Source organism: Chrysemys picta, chromosome 3 (assembly GCF_011386835.1).
Source record: "Chrysemys picta bellii isolate R12L10 chromosome 3, ASM1138683v2, whole genome shotgun sequence".
In the NCBI taxonomy this organism is placed as follows: Eukaryota; Metazoa; Chordata; order Testudines; family Emydidae; genus Chrysemys; species Chrysemys picta.
In genome coordinates, this window is record NC_088793.1 from 149,733,007 (window position 1) to 149,758,693 (window position 25,687).

General features: G+C 44.1%; 1 protein-coding gene across 1 annotated transcript in view; it reads left to right on the top strand.

The window, feature by feature from the left end:
• Positions 1-25,687, top strand: part of DNAH8 (dynein axonemal heavy chain 8) — a 595,636-nt gene that overhangs the window by 188,165 nt on the left and 381,784 nt on the right. The window contains exons 21-23 of the mRNA XM_065589982.1: positions 1,117-1,236; positions 13,229-13,370; positions 18,655-18,770. Coding sequence (XP_065446054.1) covers positions 1,117-1,236; positions 13,229-13,370; positions 18,655-18,770 — 378 coding nt within the window. The remainder of the gene's footprint in view (positions 1-1,116; positions 1,237-13,228; positions 13,371-18,654; positions 18,771-25,687) is intronic.

A 25,687-nucleotide genomic window follows, 5' to 3' on the forward strand; every position in this document is an offset into this window, starting at 1 on the left:
CAGGGCCCATATAAATTGCTCCCCATGTTGGAGCAGTGTGGCCTAATGGCCAGAGTCCATACAATCCTCATGGTGTGGGGGAGTGGTGGTAGGGGGACCCGGGCCCGCCCTCTCCACCAGGTCCCAACCCAGGGCCCTGGTAGTGGCAAGTTCCCCTTGCCACCAGCTCGGCAGGGATCCACCCGCAACATGCCAAGCGTCTGTATGGCTCTAATGCTGTTTGCCTCTATAGTTCCCCTGGGTCACTTCCTACCATAGACACCGGATTCTCCACTTCGGGGGGTCCTCCAGTCTGTTCCCCTCCTGTGAGTACTCCATCTGGGCATCAGGGTGCATCCCGGCTTGGCTAACCTCTGGTGCGCAGGCTGTCCCTCCTCAGGAGCTGGTGGCATGCCTCCTTTCCCTCCAGTGGTCAGCCCAGACTGAGCAGCTCTGCAGGCTTTTATACCTGTTCTCCAGTTGGAGCATGCCCAGCAGAACTTCCGGGGCGTGGCTTCCTCTGCTAGAAAGGAAGGGTTAACCCCTGCGGTACCAGTGTGGGGCCGCTGTGCCCCGTCACACCCCTAGAGCATCAGGCATGTCAGCACCCTCCCCCAAATACACCCCAGCTGTTGGAGTAAGTATCTGTTTGGGTCGGTGGTCTGTGCCCATTGTATTCTTCTCTTGCTACACATCAGTCTTTGGTGTACTTCTGTTAGTCTTAAAGGTGCCACAGGACCCTCTGTTGCTTTTTACAAACCTCACACTGACCATGATAGGTTTATCTTTCAATGTTGTAGCTGTCTATACTTCTCTTATCCTTAGTTTATTATTATCTCTTGTTGTATTATGTCTTATTTAAGGCCTGATCCTGCAATATGCTGAATACCTCCTGAGAGAAGCTGTGTACCTTTGGCTCTTATTAAAGTCAATGGGAGTAGAGGGAGTTCAGCATTTCTGAGCATTCAGCCCCTTGTAGGATCAGGCCTTTACATTATAGATTCATGGGGGCAAGGAACTGACATTAGTATTTATCTGTAAGACCGAGGGTATACTGATGGCATGGTATAAATAATAATGATGCATAACACTTTAGAGGTACAAATGTAGTGTTAATTAAATTTTGCTTTTCTTTAGGTTAATGACTTATGTGAAATGCAGATTGATTTAATAATGAAAGACATATCAAATACTCTTTTAATTGTCCTGCCAGAGGATGGTCCTATCAAAATGGAGGATATGCTGGCATGCAATGAGGTATACATCATTTTACATCTTAGAATCTGAATCCTTGTGTTTTGTGTACATTAGAAAATAATGTTTAAATCATGCATTTTTATTTTTTTATTTTTATCTAGAAGAGGGCTTTTCCCTCTCTGGAGCAACACAAAATAATGATATTTTTATTTTTAATAAGTATTAACCATACCTGCATTTGTTTGTGATTAAAATATTTCATTTTGAATAACTTTACCAGTTTTGCAAAGGTAAATATATTCTTTTATAGTTATAGTCCTTGGTTTATGTCTTTGATCTACTGAGATTGCAATATTGCATAGAACTTGAATTTATTTAACTATCACTACTAGATGGCATGCATACACCTATCTTTTATTGAGGTCTACAGCTAATAGCTTCATCAACTTAATTATTTTTGTCATATGTCTGGTCTTCCCCATCTTACAGAAGAATCCTTACATTAAATATTATTATTTCAGTTATTGAGACACAAAGAGGTGCAAAGTCTTTCAATCAAGTTTAAAAAGACCAGACTTACCACTTTCCCTTTAGTCTTTTTACTTGTGTTCTGAAAGTACAAAGCCCCTATCAATTCTCAATTCTAATTTTACTTCTACTTCTTTTTCTTTACTGTTCTGTAGCTAGATGTGAAAAGAAAAGAAGGCAGATAATAGAAGAAATGTAACATGAGGCAGTTACAGCTCAGGCTTTTTAGCAGTACAGATTATTCCCTGGATAGATCTGGGGAACCCTGAGTTGTTAACTGGAAGTTCACTGCATTAAACTTCATGTTGCCATTCCTTCTTTATTTATAGTGCCAGTGGTGTCAATGGCAGAACCCAAACTTCAGATTCTGGTGCCTGTGAAAAAGTTGGTGCTGCTGCTACTTGTAATGATGGTTTCTGGGTAGTTGGTTGGTGTTGGCATGAGCTCTGGCAGTAAAGGCTCTCTCTTATCTCCACATTGGTCCATCATTCTTCAGGGCCTGCTTGAGACTGAGAGACACTCAAATTGGGATGATTAAAACTGATTTTTTTTAAAATATGGAAGACACTAAGTCTTCATAGATCAGAAAATATCCTTATGGTAAGAGGTCAACGAGCCTGTCTGTCTTCAGTTTCTAGAATGGATCACTAGAGTCACTGGCTTTTCTTTATTCACTGTCAAGTAGTTCCTCTACTGAATATATTTGCAGTGCCTTTGAACCTGTTCTGGATGGGTTGGTGAAAGAGATATGGCAACATCCTCATTCCATCCTGGACAGAGTAAAGGCAGTTGAAAATAATTACATTTTACCTCTAGATACCTCAGCCCCATGAAAATTTAAGAATTGCCCCTTTCTGTGAGGCATTAATGCCTTTCAAGGATAGGCACACTAAGTGCCTTCCATGTCTAGGAGAAGGCCACATTGATAGGTGCTCAATTTGTAAGTCTTTCTCAAAGAGAACACCAAAAGCTAGAGAAGCACACCAGAAGATGTTTTTGATTGAGAAATCAATTCATCCATCCTCAAACCCTGGAGTCACTGGGGCTGAAAATCTGGAGCAATTATCTAAAAGTGCTCCACATCAGAGGACTGAACTGATGAAATGACAGGAAGTCATTAAAATAAGCTTCCTCCTCAATTGGTAATGACTCTCAGTGCATGGGAAAAAAGAAACATTCTGACATCTAGATCTCATCCCCTAAGTCTCTCTCACAAGACTCTTAGAAAAACAGAGCTCCCCCTTTGGCCTTGGAGAAAGATATCACAAGGCCCAGAAAGGGTCCCTCTGCAACCCACTCAAGCTCTGGACACTGAACCTTCATACTGGTCTCCTCAGAGTGTAAAAAATTGCCAGGTACCAGTCATATGGTACTGAAACACATGGTACTGATGCCTTCAGTACTGGAATTTTCAGCCAAACCTGCAAAAGAGAATTGCCAATTAGCAAGCATTATTGGGCAAATATGACTATTCTAACTATGACGATATCTCCGAATTCACTGATAAAGTCCCACAGGACTGCAGGAAAGAATATTTAATTTCAGAAAGTCAACTAGTAGTACATCTTTCCCTTCAGGCAGCTCTTGATGTGTTGGATATAGCAGTGTTGATCTTCATGGTAAGATCATCTGGCTCCAAGCTTCCTGCATTTCTAGGAGATACAGGTTACTGTAGAAGACCTGCCTTTTGAGAGATGTAATTTATTCAGTTCCAAGACTGATGAGGCCTTACAGTCTTTGAAGGAGTCCTGTGCAAGACTGAGATCCTTGGGAGTATATATTCCTGCTTCAAAGAGGAAGCCAGCTTGACACCACTCTTATCCAAGTGAATCTTAGTACCTGCAACACAGATCTTCTAACCTTCCAAGAAAGTTTCAGAGGTTCCAGAGGAGAAAACCCATCAGCATTCTCTGTGTCATCTGCACATCCAGCTATGTCCTCAAGGCAGGAAATTTGACTTGTCACTCAGGAGTTCTGTGCAACTTTGAGTAGATCTACCTATTATTTCCCTGCCTTTTTCATTTTCATGGGGTTTGGATTACCATAACGACAGACTGTTGGGTTTTGGAGATAACAGAACTGGGATACTCCATGCAGTTCCACACCTTTCTCATCTCCCACCCTCTTTCCCATCTCTTTTTGAGATCCTCGCTACAAAAGCATCCTATATCAGGAAGTATAATTGCTTCTAGCTCCTGATGCAGTAGAAGTAGTTCCATCAGAATTTAGAGGGGAATGGTTTTACTCCTGTTTTCTGATACCAAAGAAATAGGGGATCTGGTGCCCAATTATGGACTTGAGATAGCTGAATGTCTTCATCCACAGACTCAAGTCTAGGTAACTCAGGCTTCAGTAATTCCTTCCCTAGATCCACAGGACTGGTACTCTGTTCTCTATCTTCAAGATTTATATTTTCATAGTAATACTTCTGTCCTGCCCACAGAAAAAATATCTGAGGTTTCAAGTCAGCAATCCCCTTTACCAGTACAAACTTTTGGACTGTGCATAGCAATGAGATTATTCAACAAATGCCTGTAATAGTAGCCTACCTGAGAAAGTGAGAAGTCAGTTTATCCATACCTTGGTGACTGGCTCCTCAACAGGTGGTCAACACTATTTAACAGAATGGTTCCCTCCCTGGGAGTCAGGGTCAACCAGGAAAATTGATTCTAGCCCCCACTCAAAAAATACATTTCATAGTAGCAGTCCTGGATACAACAGCAGCAAACACTTACCCCCCCCCCACCCCAGGAGAAATTCCATTACTTAGTAGATTTAGTCTCTGGCGAGCAGGTGGATTTTAGAGCCTGGGCTCTAACCTGAGCCTGAATGTCTACACTGCTATTTTTAGCCCTGTAGCATGAGCCCTGTGAGCCCAAGTCAGTTGACCCAGGTGCTGAGACTCACAGCCACTGATTTTTTTTTTCTTCAGTGTGGGCATATCCTTATGCTTTAAGGGCAGAAGGGACCAGTAGATCATCTAGTATGACCTTATGTAGATCACAGGCCACCAACAGTACCCAGTACCTGTGTATTAATCTCAACAACCGAAATGAGACCGAAGTATTACAACCCACAGGAGACTAGACTATTATGTGCCATAGGCAGATAATAGGAGGGACTGAGGTGCACCAGTGCCCATGGTGCTTGCAATGGCAGGGAAATTATTAAGTGAGATATCCCAGATAATCCTGGCAGGTAACCTGCACCCACATGCTGCAGAGAGAGGCAACCCCCCGAACCTCCCAGATCACTGCCAATCTGACTTGGAGGAAAATTCCTTCCCGACCCCACATATGATGCTCAGTTAGACTCTGAGCATGTTAACAAGAACCAGCCAGCCAAGCACTTGAGAGAGAGATTGCTTGGTGCCACGTCAGAGCCCCGCCCTCCCTGTCCAATGTTCCATCTCCAGCCCTGGTAATCCTTGATGCCTCAGAGGAAGAATATAAAAAAACCCCTCTAGTATACAGTGTGGGGGGGAATCCCTTCCTGACCCCTGCTCATGGCTGCCTGAACCCCGAAAGCATGAGCTTTTAGGAACATAAGACAAACTGAAAATGAGGTTCAGGGCTGTTGAGTCCTGTCCCATATCACCACAAGCAACCCCATCATACAATTGCACTCATATTTTTGTCCAATACCTTCTTAAAACTAATTGTTTGCACCCACAACTCCTACTGGGAGGCTGTTCTAAAACCTCACCCCTCTGATGGTTAGAAGTCTAATTTCCAGCCTGAATTTTTTCATGGCCAGTTTATACCCATTTGTTCTTGTACCAACATTGTCCGTTAGCTAAAAAAGCCATTCAACCACCCTGCTTTTTACCCCCCCCCCAATATATTTGTAGAGAGCAATCATATCTCCTCTCAGCTTTCTAAACTACCAAGCTCTTCAAGTCTCTTCTCATAAGATAGGCCTTTCATTCTCTTGATCATCCTCATAACTCTTTGCACCTGTTCCAGTTTGAATTAATCTTTCTTGAACATAGATGATCAGAATTGTACACAGTATTCCAAATGAGATCTTACCATACCAGTGCCTTGTACAATGCGATTAATACTTCTGTATCTACTAAAATGTCTTCCTAGGATTGCATTTGCCTATTTCACAGCCGCATCACATTGATAATAAATACATGGAGATATCCCATCTCCTAGAACCGGAAGGGACCATGAAAGGTCATTGAGTCCAGCCCCCTGCCTTCACTAGCAGGACCAAGTACTGATTTTGCCCCAGGTCCCTAAGTGGCCCCCTCAAGGATTGAACTCACAATGCTGGGTTTAGCAGGCCAAAGCTCAAACCACTGAGCTATCTCTCCCCCCACTATGATGGTTCATAGTCATCCTGTGTTTGACCCACACACCTAGATCTCCTCCTCTGTCACTTCCAACTGATGAGCACTCAGTTTGTAGCAGAAATTATTATTATTAGACCCTATGTGCATTGCCTTGCACTTTGTATTATTGAATTTCATCCCATTTCTGCCACGCCTGTCTTCAAGGTCATACAGATTTTCCTGTATAATGTCCTCCTCTGTGTTGAATGATGCTTCACAACTTTGTATCATCAGCAAATGTCGTTAGCACAGTCCTGCTTTTTGTGTCAAGGTCATTAATAAAAATATTGAATAAGATTAGTCCCAAGACTGATCTTTGAGGAACTCCAGAAGTAAGCTCTCTGCAATCTGATCATTCGCATTTCAGCAAAACCCATTACCTTCTCCCATTGAGCCAATTCCTTATCCACTGTACAATGCTTGTATTAATCCCCATCTTCCCTAATTTAACTAATAATTTTCCATTTGGCACCGTGTCAAATGCTTTACTGAAGTGGAGGCATATTGGATCTACTGCACTTCTCTTATTTAAGAAATCAGTTATTTTCTCAAAGAAGGAAATCAGGTTAGTCTGTCAGGATCTACCTTTGGAAAACCAATGTTGCATTACATCCCCTTACCCTGTACCTCTATCAATGTAATTATTCTTTCCTTCACAATTTGTTCTAAAACCTTGGATACTACTGAGGACAGAGTAACAGGTCTGAAATTGCCCAGATCATGTTTTCCATTTCTTTAATATAGGTAGGACCTTAGTTCATCTTCAGTTGTAGGATGTGATGGGATATACCCTTCACACCAGTCCTAAAAGAGTTGAATTAGGCCAGGCAGGTCCAATCAGATAATTAAACTGCAAATGGGGGCAATTTAGGCTATGTGGAGGGTGCTAATTAGAAGGAAGCTCACAGGTGAGGGAACAAGTGGGACTTCTGTAAAGCCAGGAGGCTGGCAAGAGAGGGGGAGGCAACGGTAAGGAAGCCTGCAGTCTCTCTCCCTGAGGTAAGGGAGAAAGAAGGGGAGATAGGAACCCCTGAGAAAAGGGATAGGAACTCAGAGTAGAGGGTACGCCTGGGTTCTCCTGCCCTCCATTGTAGAGTGGTATTGCTTGAGGCAATGAATGGGAAGACTGCCTGTGATATAGTCAGGGCAATGCAGGGCCGGTGCAAGGAAGTTTCACGCCCTAGGTGAAACTTCCACCTTGTGCCCCCCCCCAGCCCTGTGGCAGCTCCCTGCCCCCCCCTGACCTGAGGCACACCCCCCCCGCAGCAGCTCCTCCCTCCCCCACCCTGAGGTGCCCCCCTGTGGCAGCTCCCCCACCCCAGCAACTCTCCCCCCCCCCCCGGGAGCCGTGCGGCAGCTCCCCACCCCAGCTCACCTCTGCTCCACCTCCTCCCCGAGCACGCCGCCCCCGCTCTAATTCTCCTCCCCTCCAAACAGCTGATTGGTGCTGCAAGCCTGGGAGGCGGGAGAACTAGAGCAGCGACCGCGTGGCAGCCCAGCCCAGGAATGCTATAAAAAAAAATTGGGGGCACAGCTTTTTGGCACCCCCAAATCTTGGCGCCCTAGGCAACTGCCTAGTTTGCCTAAATGGTAGCACCGGCCCTGGGGCAATGGGTGTGAGGACTGCCTAACACTGTTTGTGCAGAGACTTTGAAAGACTCCCCTGGAAGGAGAAAACACAGTGTGATCTGGCCAGAGGGCTGAGTCACAAAGCAGCCATAATGCGACTCCATGAGTGGGAGGAGAGCAGCAATGGTGGAAGACCAGAAAGGTGGTGCTAAACCAGGTGGAGCTAATTGACAAGATGGAACACCATGCAGAGGTGAGTAGAGCACCCTGCGACATATGGTAGTATCCCCAAATAGACAGATTTATTAAAAATCCTTGCTATTGGTCTAGTAGTGACATGTGCTGGCTCTTTCAGTATTCTGGGATGGAAATTATCTCCCCCTCCCCCAGTTTGAGTACATTAATCTCTTTTAGTTTTACTTTCGCCTCAGATGTGGTAATATCCAGTTGTAGACACTATTTCCATTAGCCATTCTTCCTTCATTCACATATTCCATATTATCATCTTTATTGAAAACTGAGACAATGTATTCATTTAGTTTTTAGACTATACCTAAATTATCTTTAATCTCCTTCCCATCCACACAGTATAGAGGCCCAACTGCATAATACCTTATTCTTTTTATTTATACATCTTAAAAACCCTCTTATTTATGTTGAATTAGCTCTTACCAAGGAAATTAATCTTGACTATACAGCAATTCTCACTTTATTCCTAGTTTTCTAACCTTCACAATGTAGCATTTTTTTGCTGATCAACCCTTTTTTCCCATTCCCCATAGGCTCTCTGCTGACTCCTAATAAGCTTTTGGAGGTGATTATTCATCCAGCCTTTCCCTACAAGTTTTTTCCACTTGCTTCGAATGTTCTCTCTCAGTCCCCTTCACATAATCCTCATTTTTCTTTAGGCTCCAGCTTCTGGCTGTCTCCATCATCTCTTCATCTTGTGACACTCTGCACCCCAGGGGAGTGCCTGTAAACTCCATATTCATCATTTGTATATAATTGTGATATTGCATATAAAGCATGCCATGTGAGGTATTACGGGAAAGGTTATGATCTGCTGAAAGTCATTGTTCTATCTTAATATGTATATCATTAGTGCATATAAAGTTATGAGATTGTGTTGTATGGTTGTCACTAAAACATGCTGTAAATTGGGAAGCGCCCAGATACTATCTCCCCGAAGACAATAACCAGGGGGATAACCAGTGCCTGTGCGGGTGTTGAACCACCATCAACAGCCATTGTCCAGCGAGGGAGCTACAAAGCAATGACTCACTTGTGGAAGGCCACACCAGGGGAATTGCTCACCGTTGCCCGGTGACCCAGCAATGCCCACCAGACATGCCTGGACTTCTGTTCTCCAAGCACATGGATTAAGGGTACAAAACAGAACACAGTGGCCCCATGCTTCGCCTTTCTCCTTCCCCCACCAATTCTGCAAGCAACAAGGACATTCAGAATACTGAAGACTCCAACAGGGGACTAGCCCAGGTTTCAGGGATGAAACCTGTGTACTATGAACTGCAATATCCAGTGGGGTGAGAAAAACTTCTTAATCTAGATGTTGCCCAGTCTAATAGGATTGAGAGTTTAGACTGTGTGCTTATATTTTATTTTGGTAACCACTCTGACTATTTGACTATCATTTAAAATCTATCCTTTGTAATCAATAAACTTGTTTTACTGTTTATCTTTACCAGTGAGTTTGCCTGAAGTGTTTGGTAAATCTGCTCAGGTTTACAAAGGCTGGTGTATATCCACTTTCCAGTGATGAAGTGGTGAACCAATTAATGAACTTGCACTGCTCAAGACCCTTTCTTGAGTAATGCAAGGTTTGAGATACAAGGCTGGGAGCTGTGGGGATTCGGCTGGTGCTTTTCTCTGTGTGATTCATGAGTGGCTCTGGGAGCATTCATGCAATCTAGGTGGGTGTGGGGCTCCAAATACAGTTGTGCTGAGTGATAACAGCGCCTGGAGGGGTTTGTCACTAGCAAAACATTGTGAGAGACAGCCCAGGCTAGAGAGTTAAGGGAGCACACCAGTCCCCCAGTCCTGGGCTGCACCCTGGGGATCCTGTCACACCTCTCTTATTCAGGGACTTGCTTCTTTTCCTTTCTTCCTCATCACCCCATCTTCTATCCATTTCTCCTTCTTGTTCCCCAGTGCAGCAAACCTGTTAATCAACTCAGTTTCCCTAGCTGGTGTCTTCCAGTGCCATGGAACTTCCCATGATCTGTGCAGGGCATGCCCCTGTATGGGGGTGCAGAAGAATGTTTGGGGGGCATGGTGGTCCTGGCCCAGTCCCTATAGGGGGCATGGAGGGAGCGCCATCCAGCACCTCTCCATCCCCAGCTCTACTCCGGCCCCACCCCCAGCTGCGATGCCAATTCCTGGCCCCGCACCTCGCCCCATCCCTCGTCCAGCAGAGGGCGAGAATGCATTTGAACAAAGGTCTCCCACCTCTAAAGAGGTGCTCTAACCACTGAGCTATTGGGATATGGGATATTCTGCTGTTGTAGCACCTTCAGTTGCTCCTGCTACAATAACCTGTAACAACAAATGTGGATCAGAGAAGATATAAAAGAAAGACAGAAAGAACTGAATTGGTCTAAATTAAAAGGACTACTATAATTCAAGGACTGTGTTAAGATCTTGCCTGGTAAACAAGAGAAGGGTGAGACCAGTAATCAGTGGATCAAAATTGGTGTGTTGGAAACTAGGCTTAACTCGTGAACAAAATAATGAGGGAGTGGGCTGTTCCACCTACCCAGCCCTGTTTGGGGTCCTCAGGAAGAGACTCTGTGGGAAAAGCTGGCTACCACAGTGCTGTCTGTCAGGATCCCAACAAGGGCAGTTAGGGCTAAGGGTCAAAGCAGTGGCAAACCTGAGGCTAAGAGTAGCTGAGGGATTCGTAGACAGTTCCAGACCAGGGTCTATACCAAGGGTCAGAGTCCAAGTCAGGTTTCAGGGGCCGAGTCAGGAAGCGAAGTCTAAAACAAGCTGAGGTCAAGCTAGGAATTCAAGAACATAGAATAGGAACAATCATGGCAGCTACAGAAGCTCCATACTGTTGTCTGGATGCTCCTGGAATGCCCCTTGGATTTATATAGGTCAGGGAGCCAATCAGGGGCCAAGGGGATGCTCCCCACCAAACCTTTGAGATGGAACTTCCCATGATCTCTGTCCACAGCAAGTCCAACAACACTTGGGATGTGAGACTTTGTAACTCACCCTCCACTCCCAGTGTGTCCTTTCCCCCCACTTTATATCTTCTCTTTCCTATCCTCCGCCTTTTGCCTTCTGTCTAATAAGAGTCTGTCTTAGCCAGCCAGGGCCTTATATTTTGCATCACTCCTGTAAGCTTGTGACTAGAGAAACACAGCTAAAAGCAATGACCTAAACAGCCCAATACTGGAACAAGTTTGCCATGTTTGAGTGGCTAATAAGACCATGTGCCATGCCTGTGTTTCTCCAGCAGTAAGGTTGCAAGTAAGAGTCAATGCCAGAAACAGGAGCTGCATTTTCTATCTTTGCTGTTCTTTTCTCTTCCCTCTAGTGTGTATTTGTCTTGTTTTGTCTTCTAGAAAATAGGATCAGACTTCAACAACAACAGCAATGATGACAGCTCCAGCCCATCTCAACTAACTTCTCTTTCCTTCCCAAAGGACACCTATGACCATCATTCATATAATCTAAGAGACTGTTAATTAAGAGATTTTTGCCTTCTAAAGACTCTCTGTAGCTAAAGGGAATGGGAATAAGAGATACTGTTAAAATGAAAGCCTTACTTAATACTTTACATTTCAAATGCTTTAACTTTTTCCTTTTTTCCCTTATATTTTTTAATATCTTTGCCATGGTACTAAGCAGGTTGAGATCTCGGTATATCAAACCCCGAACCTTGTTTAGCTCTGTTTAATATTGGACAGTAAGAGAGTCATGTTAAAATCTTTAATTCCGAGTCCTTATATTCCACATAAATTAATACAACAACTTCTTTGAGAAGTGTGCCCTTAGCAGAAATATATGTAGGATGACTACTTGGCATTCAATACATATATTTACACAGCAGTAGTAGAAATATTGAAATCTGAAACTTGTTTTGTCAGGGCTGTCTTACATCAGGGATGTCAGCTCCATCAAATTAGGTTGCTACTTGTGACTCACCATCAGTGGAATATATATAGAAAAAAGGATATATATTGGGCAAGCACTCAAAGAAGAAACTGTTACTTACCTTTCAGTTACTGTGGTTCTTCAAGATGAGTTGTCCATATATATTAGATGAACCACCTTTTTGCTTCCTATTGTGGAGTCTGATTACACCTGAGAGGGTTCAGAGATGAGCCACAGGAAAGATTTGAGAGCTGGAAAAAAAAATCTTTACAGCAATGTTCTCTAAACTTTAGAAAGCTGAGAAAATTAAACCAACCAACCCCTTTCAGCCCTGATGTGGCTTTAATGACATATCCATATTTTAAGGCTTTGTAATATAATGCATCCTCTCTTTTCTTACATGCTTTGAGCAGTGAAATAGTAAACAATGTTGACATTTAAAATGTTATCACTGGCATCTAAGTTAACATTCATGCCTCAGAACTATTATTTCAGGCTCTCTGTAAATTCAGGCACACATTGCTGCTTCCTTTACACTCAAGGTCTTGTTTTTAAGTTTTTTTCTGCAACCATAAAAGCTAGAGATAAAAAAAACTGAAAAGTGAGACTCTGGAGAACACATAAGAGGCCTTGTTTGTGTATGGTTAGGCAGGTATGCCTAATGCTTTGGGGAACACTGCCTTTCAATGAGATGTTTAAGGAGCACAATCTATTTAGTTAATAAAAAGAAGGATGAGAGGTGACTTTGTCACTGCCTGCAAGTACCTACACAGAAAAGAGATGTGTGTGCATTAACATTAACATAAAGGATTGTGGGGTACATTCAGTTCAGGGATCAAAAATGTATTTATTAACTTTTTTATTTATTTTGAGATTAATAACAGCACATGAAATACTGTTTAAGGTGTGGTTTTCCAAGGAGCTTAAAGGAATCAGGAGCCCAAATTAAGCTCCTTTAAAAGTCCCAATCTATATTTAGTAGAAATACTTACATTAAAAGGTGCATATATTACAAGTAAGTTTTAGTTCTAGCATATACTGTAAACAGTATTTTATGGTGGAATTAAGTTTTGTTACCCAAATTTAATAAAGTATTTCATATTTCAAACAGAACATGCTCTAGTAAATATGAGGATTACATTTCTTCATCCAATCCCTTGATTTCCCTCTAAAAACCTAGGGAGGATCCCTGCAGATCAGGATTAAGGCACATGACAGTCAGAGAAGCTTGCACTGCTATTCATACATTCTTGTTTTGTAAAAAAGAAAAAGTCTCCAATCTCTGAGGCTTTCAGTTGGCTAACATTCATTAGCAGTAAATACACTTTTTAAATATTTTCCTATTGCAATAGAACCTTTTAGAAAAGATGATCTGAGAGCAAGATCATCAATTTTGTGTATTCTTTTACCCTTATTAAATACATATTCAGTGTACTAAACATATGTCCAAGTGACAATCTGTATTAAGGTAACTTACTGTATATATTTTAACAGACTTACACCAAAGAATGGGCTGAAATACTGAACCACAAAAGTATGCACATAGAAGATGCTGTCCAGGAGCTGATATCTATATTTGAGACAATTTATGAAATTAAAGATTCTAAGAAAACTTTAAAAAAGTATTCATTGCCAGGTACTTATTAGTATGTGTATTTATGTTAAACAATTTCTACTCTAAGTTTTTGAGAAAAGAGATAGTATCTGACAAAGTAGATTTTTTTTCCAGAAAAGATGATTGTTTTAGACCTCTGCCTTCAATCCCTTCTTCTGTTGCATGGCTTCTCTTCTCATTCCTCACTAATAGGTTAATGCTCCCCACCTACTGAATTCAGATGCAATCCAACATTTTTGCTAGGACTCCAGGACTAAGCCCCACCCTTCAGTTCAGACCTTCATAAAAGTCCTTTCAAAACTGCAGAAATACTCCAGCAGCCTATTATTAGCATTAAGACAACAACGTGATATATTAATTAATCTTAAAACAATTATATGTCTAAGTCTTCCTTTTGAGAAAAAATTCAATTTGTATTCTGATCATGTACTGAACTACCAGGGTGGGTTGAATGAACAGAGAAGCTGCTATCAGAATAAGTAAGATATTTCTTACTTGATAATTTTCTGTCTGCACAGCTTCTCTCCTCATTCATCACTAATGGGAAGTAGCAAGCATTGAATCACAGAACAGAACTGTGGGCATTTCACATTGTGTCTTTTTGTGAAAAGATCTATTTCTGGGTGCCCTGAGACAGCAAATCTTTTTTGTCTTTTTTCAGGGACCATTCTTGTATTTCTTCCCCATCCCTGCAGAGATGATCTGCCAAATATTGTCTTTTTCTCCTAGATGGAATGCTATAGGGTAAATGCTGTGATGAATGCACCAGTCCTATTATATTATAGCCTCCTTGCAGAGCTGTAAAGAATGAGCTCCGCCCTGTTTGTTTATACAGAACATAGCTACCACGTTGTCACTTACTACTTCAGTTGCTTAATCTTGTAGGTGAGGTAGAAAAGATTTGAGACCTTGTTAGACTGCCCTTTGTCCCATCATGCTGATGTGTAGATATTTCTCAAAGTGGTTCCAATGACTGTGTTCGCTGAACTGAGCGCCCCATCCCAAGTTGAATACATCTGAAGTGATAGTGGAGTGGAGGATTGAATGACACCCTCCTCAGAATGTTGCTTCTCTGATTCCACCATTTAAATGAAAAGAACATTTCTTTTGGAAGAGACAGCTTTATGCAAATGACTTGGCTGGTAATTTCTTGCTAGCCAATGCTGTAATAATCTCATTCTGAAGTGAGTGTTTAGAGTTACATACGTTGCTGAAGCCCTGAGGCCCATCAGTCTGAAGAAGAACATAACTATCTGGTTTGAGTCTCTTGGAGTTTCATTGGCAGACTGAATCTTTAGGAATTTTTCTTCTGGAGGGAAGGCTCTTCCAATTTGGGAATCTAAAATTGCTTCAATGAACGGGATCTGCTGTGTAGGAAGAGATGTGACTTCTTCCAACTTATTCTGAGATCTGGTTTCTCAAAAAGAATTAAAGCACAGTCCATGTTGATGGTCAGGGATTCTTGCAATTTAGGAAGAAATAATCAGTTGCACACATACAAAATGGGAAATGACTGCCTAGGAAGGAGTACTGCAGAAAAGGGTCTGGGGGTCATAGTGGACCATAAGCTAAATATGAGTCAACAGTGTAACACTGTTGCAAAAAAAGCGAACATCATTCAGGGTTGTATTAGCAGGAGTATTGTAATCAAGACCCGAGAAGGAACTCTTCCGCTCTAGTCTGCACTGTTTAAGCCTCAACTGGAATATTGTGTTCAGTTCTGGGCACCACATTTCAGGAAAGATGTGGACAAATTGGAGAAAGTCCAGAGAAGAGCAACAAAAATGATTAAAGGTCTAGAAAACATGACCTCTGAGGGAAGATTGAAAAAACTGGGTTTGTTTAGTCTGGAAAAGAGAAGACTGAGAGGGGACATGATTACAGTTTTCAAATACATAAAAGGTTGTTACAAGGAGGAGGGAGAAAAATTGTTCTTCTTAACCTCTGAGGATAGGACAAGAAGCAATGGGCTTAAATTGCAGCAAAGGAGATTTAGGTTGGACATTAGGAAAAACTTCCTATCTCTGAGAGTGGTTAAGCACTGGAATAAATTGCCTAGGGAGGTTGTGGAATCTCCATCATTGGAGATTTTTAAGAACAGGTTAGACAAACACCTGTCAGGAATGGTCTAGATAATACTTAGTCCTGCCCTGAGTGCAGGGGACTGGACTATACAACCTCTCAAGGTCCCTTTCAGTCCTATGATTCTATGAGATGAAGCTATTAGCCAGTCATCCACACAGAGCTATATGTGAATCTTGCAATCTTAAATGCTCTGCCGTGACTGAGGGGCATCTTGATACCTGACGAGCAGTAGAAAGCTGAAAGAGGAGCATCCTATACTGTTAGCGATCTTCCCAAACCAGGAAACAGAGGTATTTGTGATGTGAAGGTATGATCAATGTATGAAAATATGCATATTTGAGGTCAAGAGTGCTGAACCAATCTAGCGTGGACAGGGAGGGAATTATGGATGCAAGAGTCTCTGTGTGGAATCTGAACTTCATGAGGAAGAAATTAAATATTCTGAGGTCTAAAATGGGCTGTGTACACGAGTTTGCCAGGGCTCGACCCTCTCTGGGGCGACAGGGAGCCACACCGACTCACTACCCACCGGGGCTAGGCACTCTGTCTGGCGGCAGGGTTTCCCCGGCAGTCCTTGCTGTCCTGAAAGGCACGAGAAGCCCGACCCTAGCTTTGGGTGGACCCCAACGTTATGTCAGGGCTCAGACCCTCAGTCAGGGCTGAGCAACAGTAAAAGGTATTTCAGCCCAGGCTCTTGGTCAGGGCGGGGCAACAAACGCTAGGACAGGCGCTCAGGCCCTCAGTCAGGGCTGAGCAACAGCACAAAGTATTTAGGCCCAGGCCCTAGGTCAGGGCAGGGCAACAAATGCTGCGACAGGCGCTCAGGCCCTCAGTCAGGGCTGAGCAACAGCACAAAGTATTTAGGCCCAGGCCCTAGGTCAGGGCGGGGCAACAAACGCTGGGACAGGCGCTCAGGCCCTCAGTCAGGGCTGAGCAACAGTAAAAAGTATTTAGGCCCAGGCCCTAGGTCAGGGCGGGGCAACAAACGCTGGGACAGGCGCTCAGGCCCTCAGTCAGGGCTGAGCAACAGTATAACCTAAGCCTCAACAGGCCTGGGAGAGGGGGAGACTGCCACCCACAGGTTGGGTGGCAGGGGGGACGCAGGCCCTCCCACTCCACTGCGTCCCAGCCCGGGGCCCTAGCAGTGGCAGAAGGCCCGCTGCTTAGTCAGTGGGGATCCTGGCTGCAACACACTGACATAGGCTCTGGTAATGCTGCAGGCAGACTGGGGTCGGCTGCCCCCGGGCTACTTCCACTCTCCCCCTCTGGGCCTACCTGGGGCTGGTGTCGGCCTCGGGGGGTCCTGGACCATGGGTTCGTCAGGCCAGGCATTGTTCGGCAAGTCCGGCAACTCCTCCGAGTAGTGGGCGTAGGGCAAGCCCGGCGGCTCCTCTGGATAGTAGGTGCAGGGCAGGCTTGGCGGCTCCTCTGGGTGGTGGATGCAGGGCAGGCCCGGCGGCTCCTCTGGGTAGCGGGCACAGGGCAGGCCCGGCGGCTCCTCGGGGTAGCGGGCTCAGGGCAGGACCGGCGGCTCCTCTGGGTAGCGGGCGCAGGGCAGGCCCGGCGGCTCTTGGCGGCCGCCCCGGGCCGCGGAGGTTTCCCCGCCCCGAGATAGGCTGGAGACGTCTGGTCTCTTCGGTGGCTGGGGCCTGACTGAGTTCTGAGGGCCAGCCTTTATGCTTCTGGGTCGCCGCCTGACGCCCTGAGGGGTGGGCTCAGGGCTCCCTGGCTCCGCCCACTGCGGCCTCCGGATGGGCTCTTCCCCCTCCGGGGCGACGGGGAGCCACACCACCTCACTACAGGCTGGTCTGCATTCCTTCTTCGTATTAGGACATGTATTTGGGCTTTCTGCATTCTAACTTCTTTCCCAGTTTGAGACATATCCATGCTATATCTCTGTTCCAGCGTATTCTGGAAGTAGATCAAACTTCTCTATGAAGGCTTTGGGACTTGGCCACACCATTATCCACCTCCAGACCAGTAAATGTGGTCTCCTTCCTTTCCTTTCCATTTTCCAGCTTTTAAAGCCAAACTCTAGCAATGGTACACAACCTCACTCCCTTTGCCTTTTGCCTTTTCTTGAGGCAATTGTTTAAAAAAGGTTCTTTACTTGAACAAGATGGAGTTCCTTTCTTCCATTTTCATCACCTTGTTGGAAGCAAGAGATGAGAAGGTGCTCTATCTGTGAGGAGATGAACTTAGGAGCTCCAATAGGGGAGCTCTGTCACAATTGTTCTCAGCCTATGGACCCTTGCTTAGCTCAGAATCTGGAGATTTGTGGAGGTCTTTGTGTCTTCCAACACCAGCTGATACTCCTCCTGTGATACTGCCACAAGGACATAACAGTTCTCCTCAAGTTAGGGAGGCGTGCCAAGGCCATCTCCAGTCAGAAATCACTGGGGATCCAATTCCCTGAAAACTTTTTTTCCCCCTCCACCTTTAAGAGAACAAGATCCGTAGTCCCTTCTCAAGTTGTAAAGTGGGTATAAGAATCACATGACACGGAGCCTGGTCTTCCCCTGTTTCCAGAAGAAGGATTTGGATCGGTTCAGGGGGAAGCCTATAGATGGGCTTGTTGATGGACAGGTAGAAGTGTGGTTTGGGGTGAATGCCATGGTTTTTGTAGTTGACTATGCCTGCATGTATTGCAAAAATAAAAGGTGCCTCTTAGTCTTTGTTATGCAGGAGATCAGAGTATATGATCATAGCAGTCCCATCTGGCGTTAAAATCTATGTCCTTCTGTATTTCATTTCAACAAGGGGCACATTTTAGGGAAGAAGGAGGAAATATTTTGGTGGCAGGTTAATCTTTTTAAAATGGTAGCTGTTTGAAGGGATTTGGAATATTAAAATAAGCCCCAAGGAAGAAGTTTAGAAGGCCAACGGCAGTGAGGCAATCAGAAATGTATGACATTGCTCTGTAATTCAGCAAATGGACATCGCATCACTTTAGTGTATATGCATGTGTATATATATGTATGTATTTGTATATGTTACCCTTAAGCTAACAAAGCACCATGTGCCATAGCTGTGAAGAGAAAAATCAAACACATGTTCCAACTCCAATTAAAGTGAATGGAATGATTTCCATTGACTCCAGCATGCTCTAAAGCAGAATACAATCTTCAAGTTACAAGAAATAGTTATATAATTTAATATTTGTTATAACTCTATAGTCTATTTTAGTTTGTATTGTCTTCTAATTGTTTTTTATTTACAGTAGAAGGGAAACATGTGGCATTTGGGGCTGATGGAGAGGAGGGAGATACTGATGGTTCTTCAGGTATTCTTAGTGAGGATGCTGAGGACAATGAGAAAGAAGATGAGTTTAGAAAGGTATTTCATTATAAAAAGAGAAAATTTATGAATTTCATAACAAATATTTTTAGAACTGAACCGAAAGTGCCTAATTTTTCATAATTGAGTAACTGAAGCTAACACACAACTTCTGAGTGTAGTTCATAAGGTTAAAAATGTCTTATCTTTCAAAGAATGTATTATATGCTGCAGCGTGGCTTTCATTAACCACATTTTCCGTAAGGGAGCCAGAGATGTACTGGCTGAGCACCAGCCCAAGTTGTTGTGCTATAATAAGAGGCCATAACATACAGGCTTCCTCTAGTGCAGGCAAACAAGCATTCTCCTCTTCCCCACAGTACAACCAGCTACCTATCCTCCTCTTCATTTCCTCACTGCCCCCTTCATTTCAGAAAGTCTACCCCTATATTTTTCTGGTAGACAGTGCAGGAAGGCATCCACCTTCTTTTTTTCATTTCCCACTGTGAAGGGAGTTGAAGCTTAAGTGCTAACTTAAGTGCTAATGTTAGTGGCAGGAGTTAGAGCTGCAGGTGAGTGGTAATGTGTTATGGTGAGTGGTGACTGGGTTGTGTACAGGTGCATGGTGCTCATGGGTCCTGTGGATTGAATGATATTTTCCTATTAACTCCTTTAGTCCAGTACTGTTAGACTTTCCTGCCTTTGTTCCTTTCTTCAGAGATTGACACAAGATCCTTATGAATTTTATCCCCAAAATGAATGCTGGCTCCTCTTGCTGGCATCCTACTTACTACAATCATATTGGGTATGTCTACACTGTGCACTAAGCCCAGGTCTTTGGCATGTGGATTTGGTGTTTCCAAGCCCGCATATGAGCATCCAAACTACTTTGTAAACTGTATTTTCAGTTGCTGGACACAGGTCTAAGAGCTGTGCTAATGTGTCCATACTGTGCTAGGCAGACCTTCTGACTAAGGTCTGCTGCTTGACCTGTGTCCAGACTGCAAAGTGACAGTGCTTGGACTTGAATCACAGCAGGACTCAGTTTCTGACTCACCCCCCGCCCCCCACCAGCAGAGTCCTAGTACCTGCATTGTGAGTGCTTGCTGACCACAGTCAGAATGATTTGTGTGTGAATGGAAGGGGGGCTTGGGCTCAAAACTGAGCCACAGCCCAGGCTCAGTGTGCTGGGTAGACATATCCATTTAGAGCCTGCTCTTATCAAGGCAAACTGAATTTTCTCAGGGATTTATCTGTGTGCCCTCTTCCAAGCCGGGTGGGTGTTTGTTTTTGCCGGGGGAGAGGGAGGGGTGGACTATTTCTCTCCTTCTAGCTCTGGCCTATCAGCAGTTCTGGAAGGGGGAGGATATTTTGGAAGGTTTTCAGAAGACCAAGGGAATTCCTAACATTAATGCTTTCTGTAGCCCAGCATCTCCCACTTTTGTGGTAAAAATGGGCTATTCTTCTTTGACTGGTTCACATGTATTCCACTTAGATAAGTGTATGCCCAGAGCTGGAGAGTTTTCTGTAGTAAAGTGCACCATGCACTTCCTGGTGGTCCCTTCCAAGGCTATTTAAGCGCAGCACTGCTCTGACCCCTCTCAGTTCTTTCTCACTTCAAGTGGCCTGAGTCAGAACTCCCCGTGCGGTTTACCTCATGGTTACTATGCAGTGAGAAATTCTCTTTCTATATCTGCTAGTATTGTTAGTTTATCTGTTTTAGTAATAGTTTGTAGTAGTGCATGTAGTTAGTGATAGTTTGGTAACTTTTGTTTTTTAGAAGAGGATAGTGCCTGGTGGCATGCCGTCACTGGCCTCAAACATTGCCAGTGGTAGCTATCCCAAACAGAGATCCACACATGCTCGGTCTCTTATGCCTTGGTGAGCAGCATATCAGAGAGCGGTGTGGTATTTGTTGTTCCTTTAAAAGAAGAACACAAATCTCTAGAGACTTATGCCTCAAACAGCACCTCAAGCAGCAGGTAATATGATCTTCTTTGGCACTGGGGCTATGGCTGGTCATCCAGCTTCACAACTGGCTTCTGAATGGTAACAAGTCTCAGACAGGCCTCTGACTCAGACTCCTCTCCACAGAAGAGAAGGGATCGATCCTCTTCTACAGGCCCTTCATGAAAGAGGGCCCATAAACTAGACAGCAGCCATGCCAAAGCCAAGAGACTTTCCCTCTACCTGAAAGAGATACTATGAACACTGGTAAGATTCCTCTGGTGCACAGGGTAGAGCCCGGCCTTCATCCCACGTCTCCTTGGTTCCAAGAGGGGACTATACCAGTATTGTACCATCGACTCCGACACTGTTACAGGGATGGCAGGTGAGTCCTGTACCAATAGACTTGACTTCAGCACTGGTCCTTTTGGTGCCACCGACCCCACAGGACTTTCAAGTGGCAATTGGCCTGGTTGGCCTATCTGTCCCAAGTTTTCCAATGGCACAAGACTATAACTTAAGATCTGCCTTCAGCCATTCTGGTTCCATCCAGTTCTGCAACCTCTACATGCAGTCCACCAATGGTACCAAGTATTTGTTTCCACACAGAGAGACAATAAAAATGCTTCCTTGGCACCAACTTTGGTACCACTGTTTACTAGATTGGTACTGTCTCTGACTTTGACTTCTGTGCTGATGCTTTATCCAGTGCCTCCAGCTTCAGCACCAAATTGGTCATCTGTTTTGGTATCAGCACCAATAGAAAGGCTGTTTCTGGCAGTTTCAGATAATTTGCCACTGCTGTTTGTCCTTCAAATCCCAGTCCTTCACTATGATCTGCATATGTGTGAGACGCTTGGACCACATGGTCTCATGTACTTACATACTATTGCATTGAGAGTCTGCGTCTGCACATTCTCCAAAGTTGACTAAAGTTGGTCTACCAACTGAATTTTCATTTATTATATAAGTTGGCCAGGGTTCCCCAGATGGCTCTGATGTCCTGGTGTCACAGCCAAGTTGTAGGCAGCCAGACCTAGTGATTAGAGCTGGGGTCCACAGTCATGGTACAGGAGTCAAGAATCAGCCAGGTCAGGATACAAACTTGAGAGGAAAACTACAAATTGGTAACTAAAGTCATGCCAGATCAGGATACCAGGAGGTATGGGGCAGGTGACAAACTGGAGATCAGAACCATGGATCAAGAGTCAGAATCTGAAGGTTTTTCAGAACCTCATGAGATTAGCTGATGCTTCAGACATCCCATTAGAGATAATCCAGAATAAACAGCACAAGGCGTTGGACATTCTACAACTCACTCAGTCAGGTAGACTGACCCTATCTATTAATGAAGGACTATTGCTCAGACCATATGACACACTTCTGTATCTATCTCTGAGACCTCCAAATATGCAGACAGGAAATACCAGGTACCAGTTAAGAGTTACGGATATTTTTTACAACACCCCACTCACAACGGTCCTGGGTTGTCCAGGCCATACATGAGAGCCAAAAAACAGCAGACCAGAGAAAAAGTTCCAAAGAAACTGGACCTCTTGGATTGGAAAGTCTACTTCTCATGAGCCTTCAACTTAGAATAATTAATGATCAAGCACTTGCAAAATATGACTTCCTATTGTGGGACAGACTCCCACCCCGATGGACATGTTCCCTAAGCAATATCAAGAGCAGATAAGATCAGCTATGACTGAGGGTCAACTCAACAGCAGAACAACACTCCAGACAGTGATTGATGTTTCAGATATGGAGACAAGGACCACAGCTATGGCTGTGACAATGAGGCGGTCATCTTGGTTCCAGATTTCTGGCATCCCTTGTGAAGTCCAAGTGACTATAAAGGACTAAGCATTTCAACGGAATGATCTTCTCAACAATATCATTAACGAAGAATTATGTTCTCTGAAAAATTCCTGCACGACCCTCTGTTTACTGGATCTCCATGTTCCAGCTCAGAATCACAAGCAATATCAATAACAGTGGCCTCAGTTCTCATTCAGATACAGGCCTCAACAGTTTCAAGAACATCTTTGAGAGCCACTGAGGAAGAGACAATGATTCCACTAAAGGCACTCATTGATCTCCCCCTCAGCAGCCCCACAACAAGGGCAAGTGCCCAGAAACAGTATTGATGTGATTCTCGAGAGCCCAGCTGGAGCATCTATGGATACGTCTCCTTCAACTCAGTTTGGCAACTGCTTGTTACCTTTGACCAGTGGGGCCTCGAGATTTGTGAACAAGCGGTATCCCATCAAGTTTCAGACTGAGCCCATGTCCTCCTCTCCCCCCCTGTCCCAATCTCTCTTTAGGGACCCTTCTCATGAGAAAATTTTTGCAACAAGAAGTCAACTCCTTACTACAGCTGGGAGCAGTAGAGGTGGTACCTCAAGAATTCAGCTGGAAAGACTTTTACTTCCAGATTTCTTAATCCAAAAGAAGAAAAGGGGATGTAGACTCATCCTAGACCTTTGATGTCTTAATCTCTTCATTCATAGTTTCAAATTCAGGATGGTCGCCTTAGCCTCTGTTATCCCCGCCTTGGATCCTTTGGACTGGTTCATGGCTTCATCCTGCAAGATGCCTGTTTTCACAGCTCTATAGTCCTGGCACACAGAACATTGCTACAGTTTACAGTAGAGATATTTGAGTGCAAATACAAAGTACTACCCTTTAGCCTGTCCACCATTCCAAGGGTGCTTACCAAAGTTATCACTGTGATTGAAGCCCACCTAAGAAGGCAAGGAATCCAAATTATTTTACCTGCACAACTGGGTGATATGGGGTACACCCCTGCAGCAGTTCACTGGCTCCATTCAAAAGGCTCTAGAACCTCTTTGTTACCCTGAGTCTTGAGATCAACAGGGCTAGTGTACACAGTTGGCTCAGGTATGCACAGATGTTCTGTTCTTCTCATCCCTTCCATTAAAGACCCTAATCATGGATGCCTACACCAACTTCAGGTTCAAGGGAAATGGTTGATGCCCAAGACTTTCCTTCACATCAGTATGCTAGAACTCAGAGCTCTTTAGCTGCCCCTCCTATGGAGACTTACCATACCAGTGCCTACAGACAATACCATGGCATGCATTACATGAATAGGCGAGGAGGAGCCTTGTCTTCTCCCGCAGAGTAAAGAAACCTTGCATCTGTGAACTTGGAGTATTCAGCCTCATATCACCGTGATAGCTTTCCATCTTCTGGGTCTTCAGAACACTGTGATAGATTGGCTCAGTAGAGACCTCTCAGAAAACCCTGAATGATCCCTCAAACTTTATTGTCCAAAATGCGTTCCACAGAAAGGGATACCTGGTGATAGATCTATACACGACATGCCACAACAACAGATGCCAGAGGTTTTTCTCCAGAGGAGGTAAGAGCCCAGGATCCCTCACAGCTGCCTTCCTCTTCCCTTGGACTGCAGACCTCATGTATGTTTTTCTAACAATATCCATGACCTCCAAAGCCTTATGGAAGCTTGGATAAGACTCAGACTGTCAATCTGATAGCTTCATCTTGGGCCAGGCAGCTCTAGTACTCAGACTTCATGAGGCTTTTGATTTAGAAGCCAATCACTTAAATGGCCCTGCTTGACTTACTGTTTCAGGACTATTGTCAGGTCCTCCATTCAGACCCAGACTCTACATGTTACAGCCTGAGTGCTGATTGACTGACTTCTGCTGAAAGGAATTGCTCAATGGCAATCCTAAAGTTCTCACTTCAGAGTTGGAAGCCTTCCACAAGACAAATTTACTAATCCAAAGGAGACCTTTCTCCATGTAGTCTGAACAGCAGCACTTCTGCTAACAATGGTCCCAAATATATTGAACTGTTTACTCCTCACTAAAACAGTCAGGAATGTCTTTTAGCTTGATTAAGGGTCATCTCCCTACCAAAGGGCCACATATTATTCTCTCAGTCTATTGTACTGAGATTTCTTAAGGGACTGACTTATGCCTTTCCACCAATCAGAGAACCCCTTGCTCCCTGGGAATCTCAGTGTAGTGCCTACTTGCTTAATTGTTCCTCCCTTCAAACCAATGGCTCCCTGCAGATACTGTCACCTTTCCATGAAGACAGCTTTCCTGTTGGTCGTAACATTGGCCAGGAGAAAAGGGGAAATTCAGGCCCTCCTGGCAGAACCCTCCATACAGTCTTTCACAAGGATAAGATCACCCTGAGGTCTCATCCTAAATTCCTGCCTAAGGTTGTCTCAGACTTTCACTTTAATCAATCTAGTAATCTACCAGCCTTTTCCCCCCAGACCTCATTCTTCCCCGACCAGAGTAAAACTTCATACGCTAAATGTGGTTAGAACATTGTCCTTTTACATGGCCAAGATTAGATTAGTTAGACCTCACCAAGACTATTTGTTGTATTTGCAAAATGGAAAGGGGATCACCAATTTATTCACAGAGACTATCCAAATTGGTTTTGGACTTTATACATTCTTGATATGGGTTAATGAAGCAAGATTCACCTGGTCACATAAGGTCTTACTCAACCTAAGTTCAGGCAGCTTCTGCCAGTCTTTGACCAATGTTCCCTTGACTGAGGTTTGTAGAGCGGTGATTTGGAATTCAGTCCATACTTACACCACTCACTATGCCTTGGTACAGGCCTCTAGATCAGATGCAAACTTTAGTAGAGTGGTTTTTCAATTGATATTTTAGTAGGACCCCTCTTAGACATGTCCAAAAACAGTATATTGCTTGCTAGTCACCAAAAATAGTGCGGATAATCACTCTAGAAGAAAGTACATTTATTCATATCACAGTAACTGCAGTTCTTTGAGATGTATTATCTTCACATTTTCCATTACTTGCCCTCCATCCCTGCTAAATCAGAGTCCTGACACTTGGATTCTTATTGGCAAAGGAACTGATAGGCAGTTGAGGCCACCCTGCCCTTTATACCCTCAGCTGGTTGCAAGGGCTGCCAGAGTGTAGGAATGGCCCAAAGTACACTAATATCTCAAAAGAATCGAATCTCACACACATTGGGTGCCTCTACAT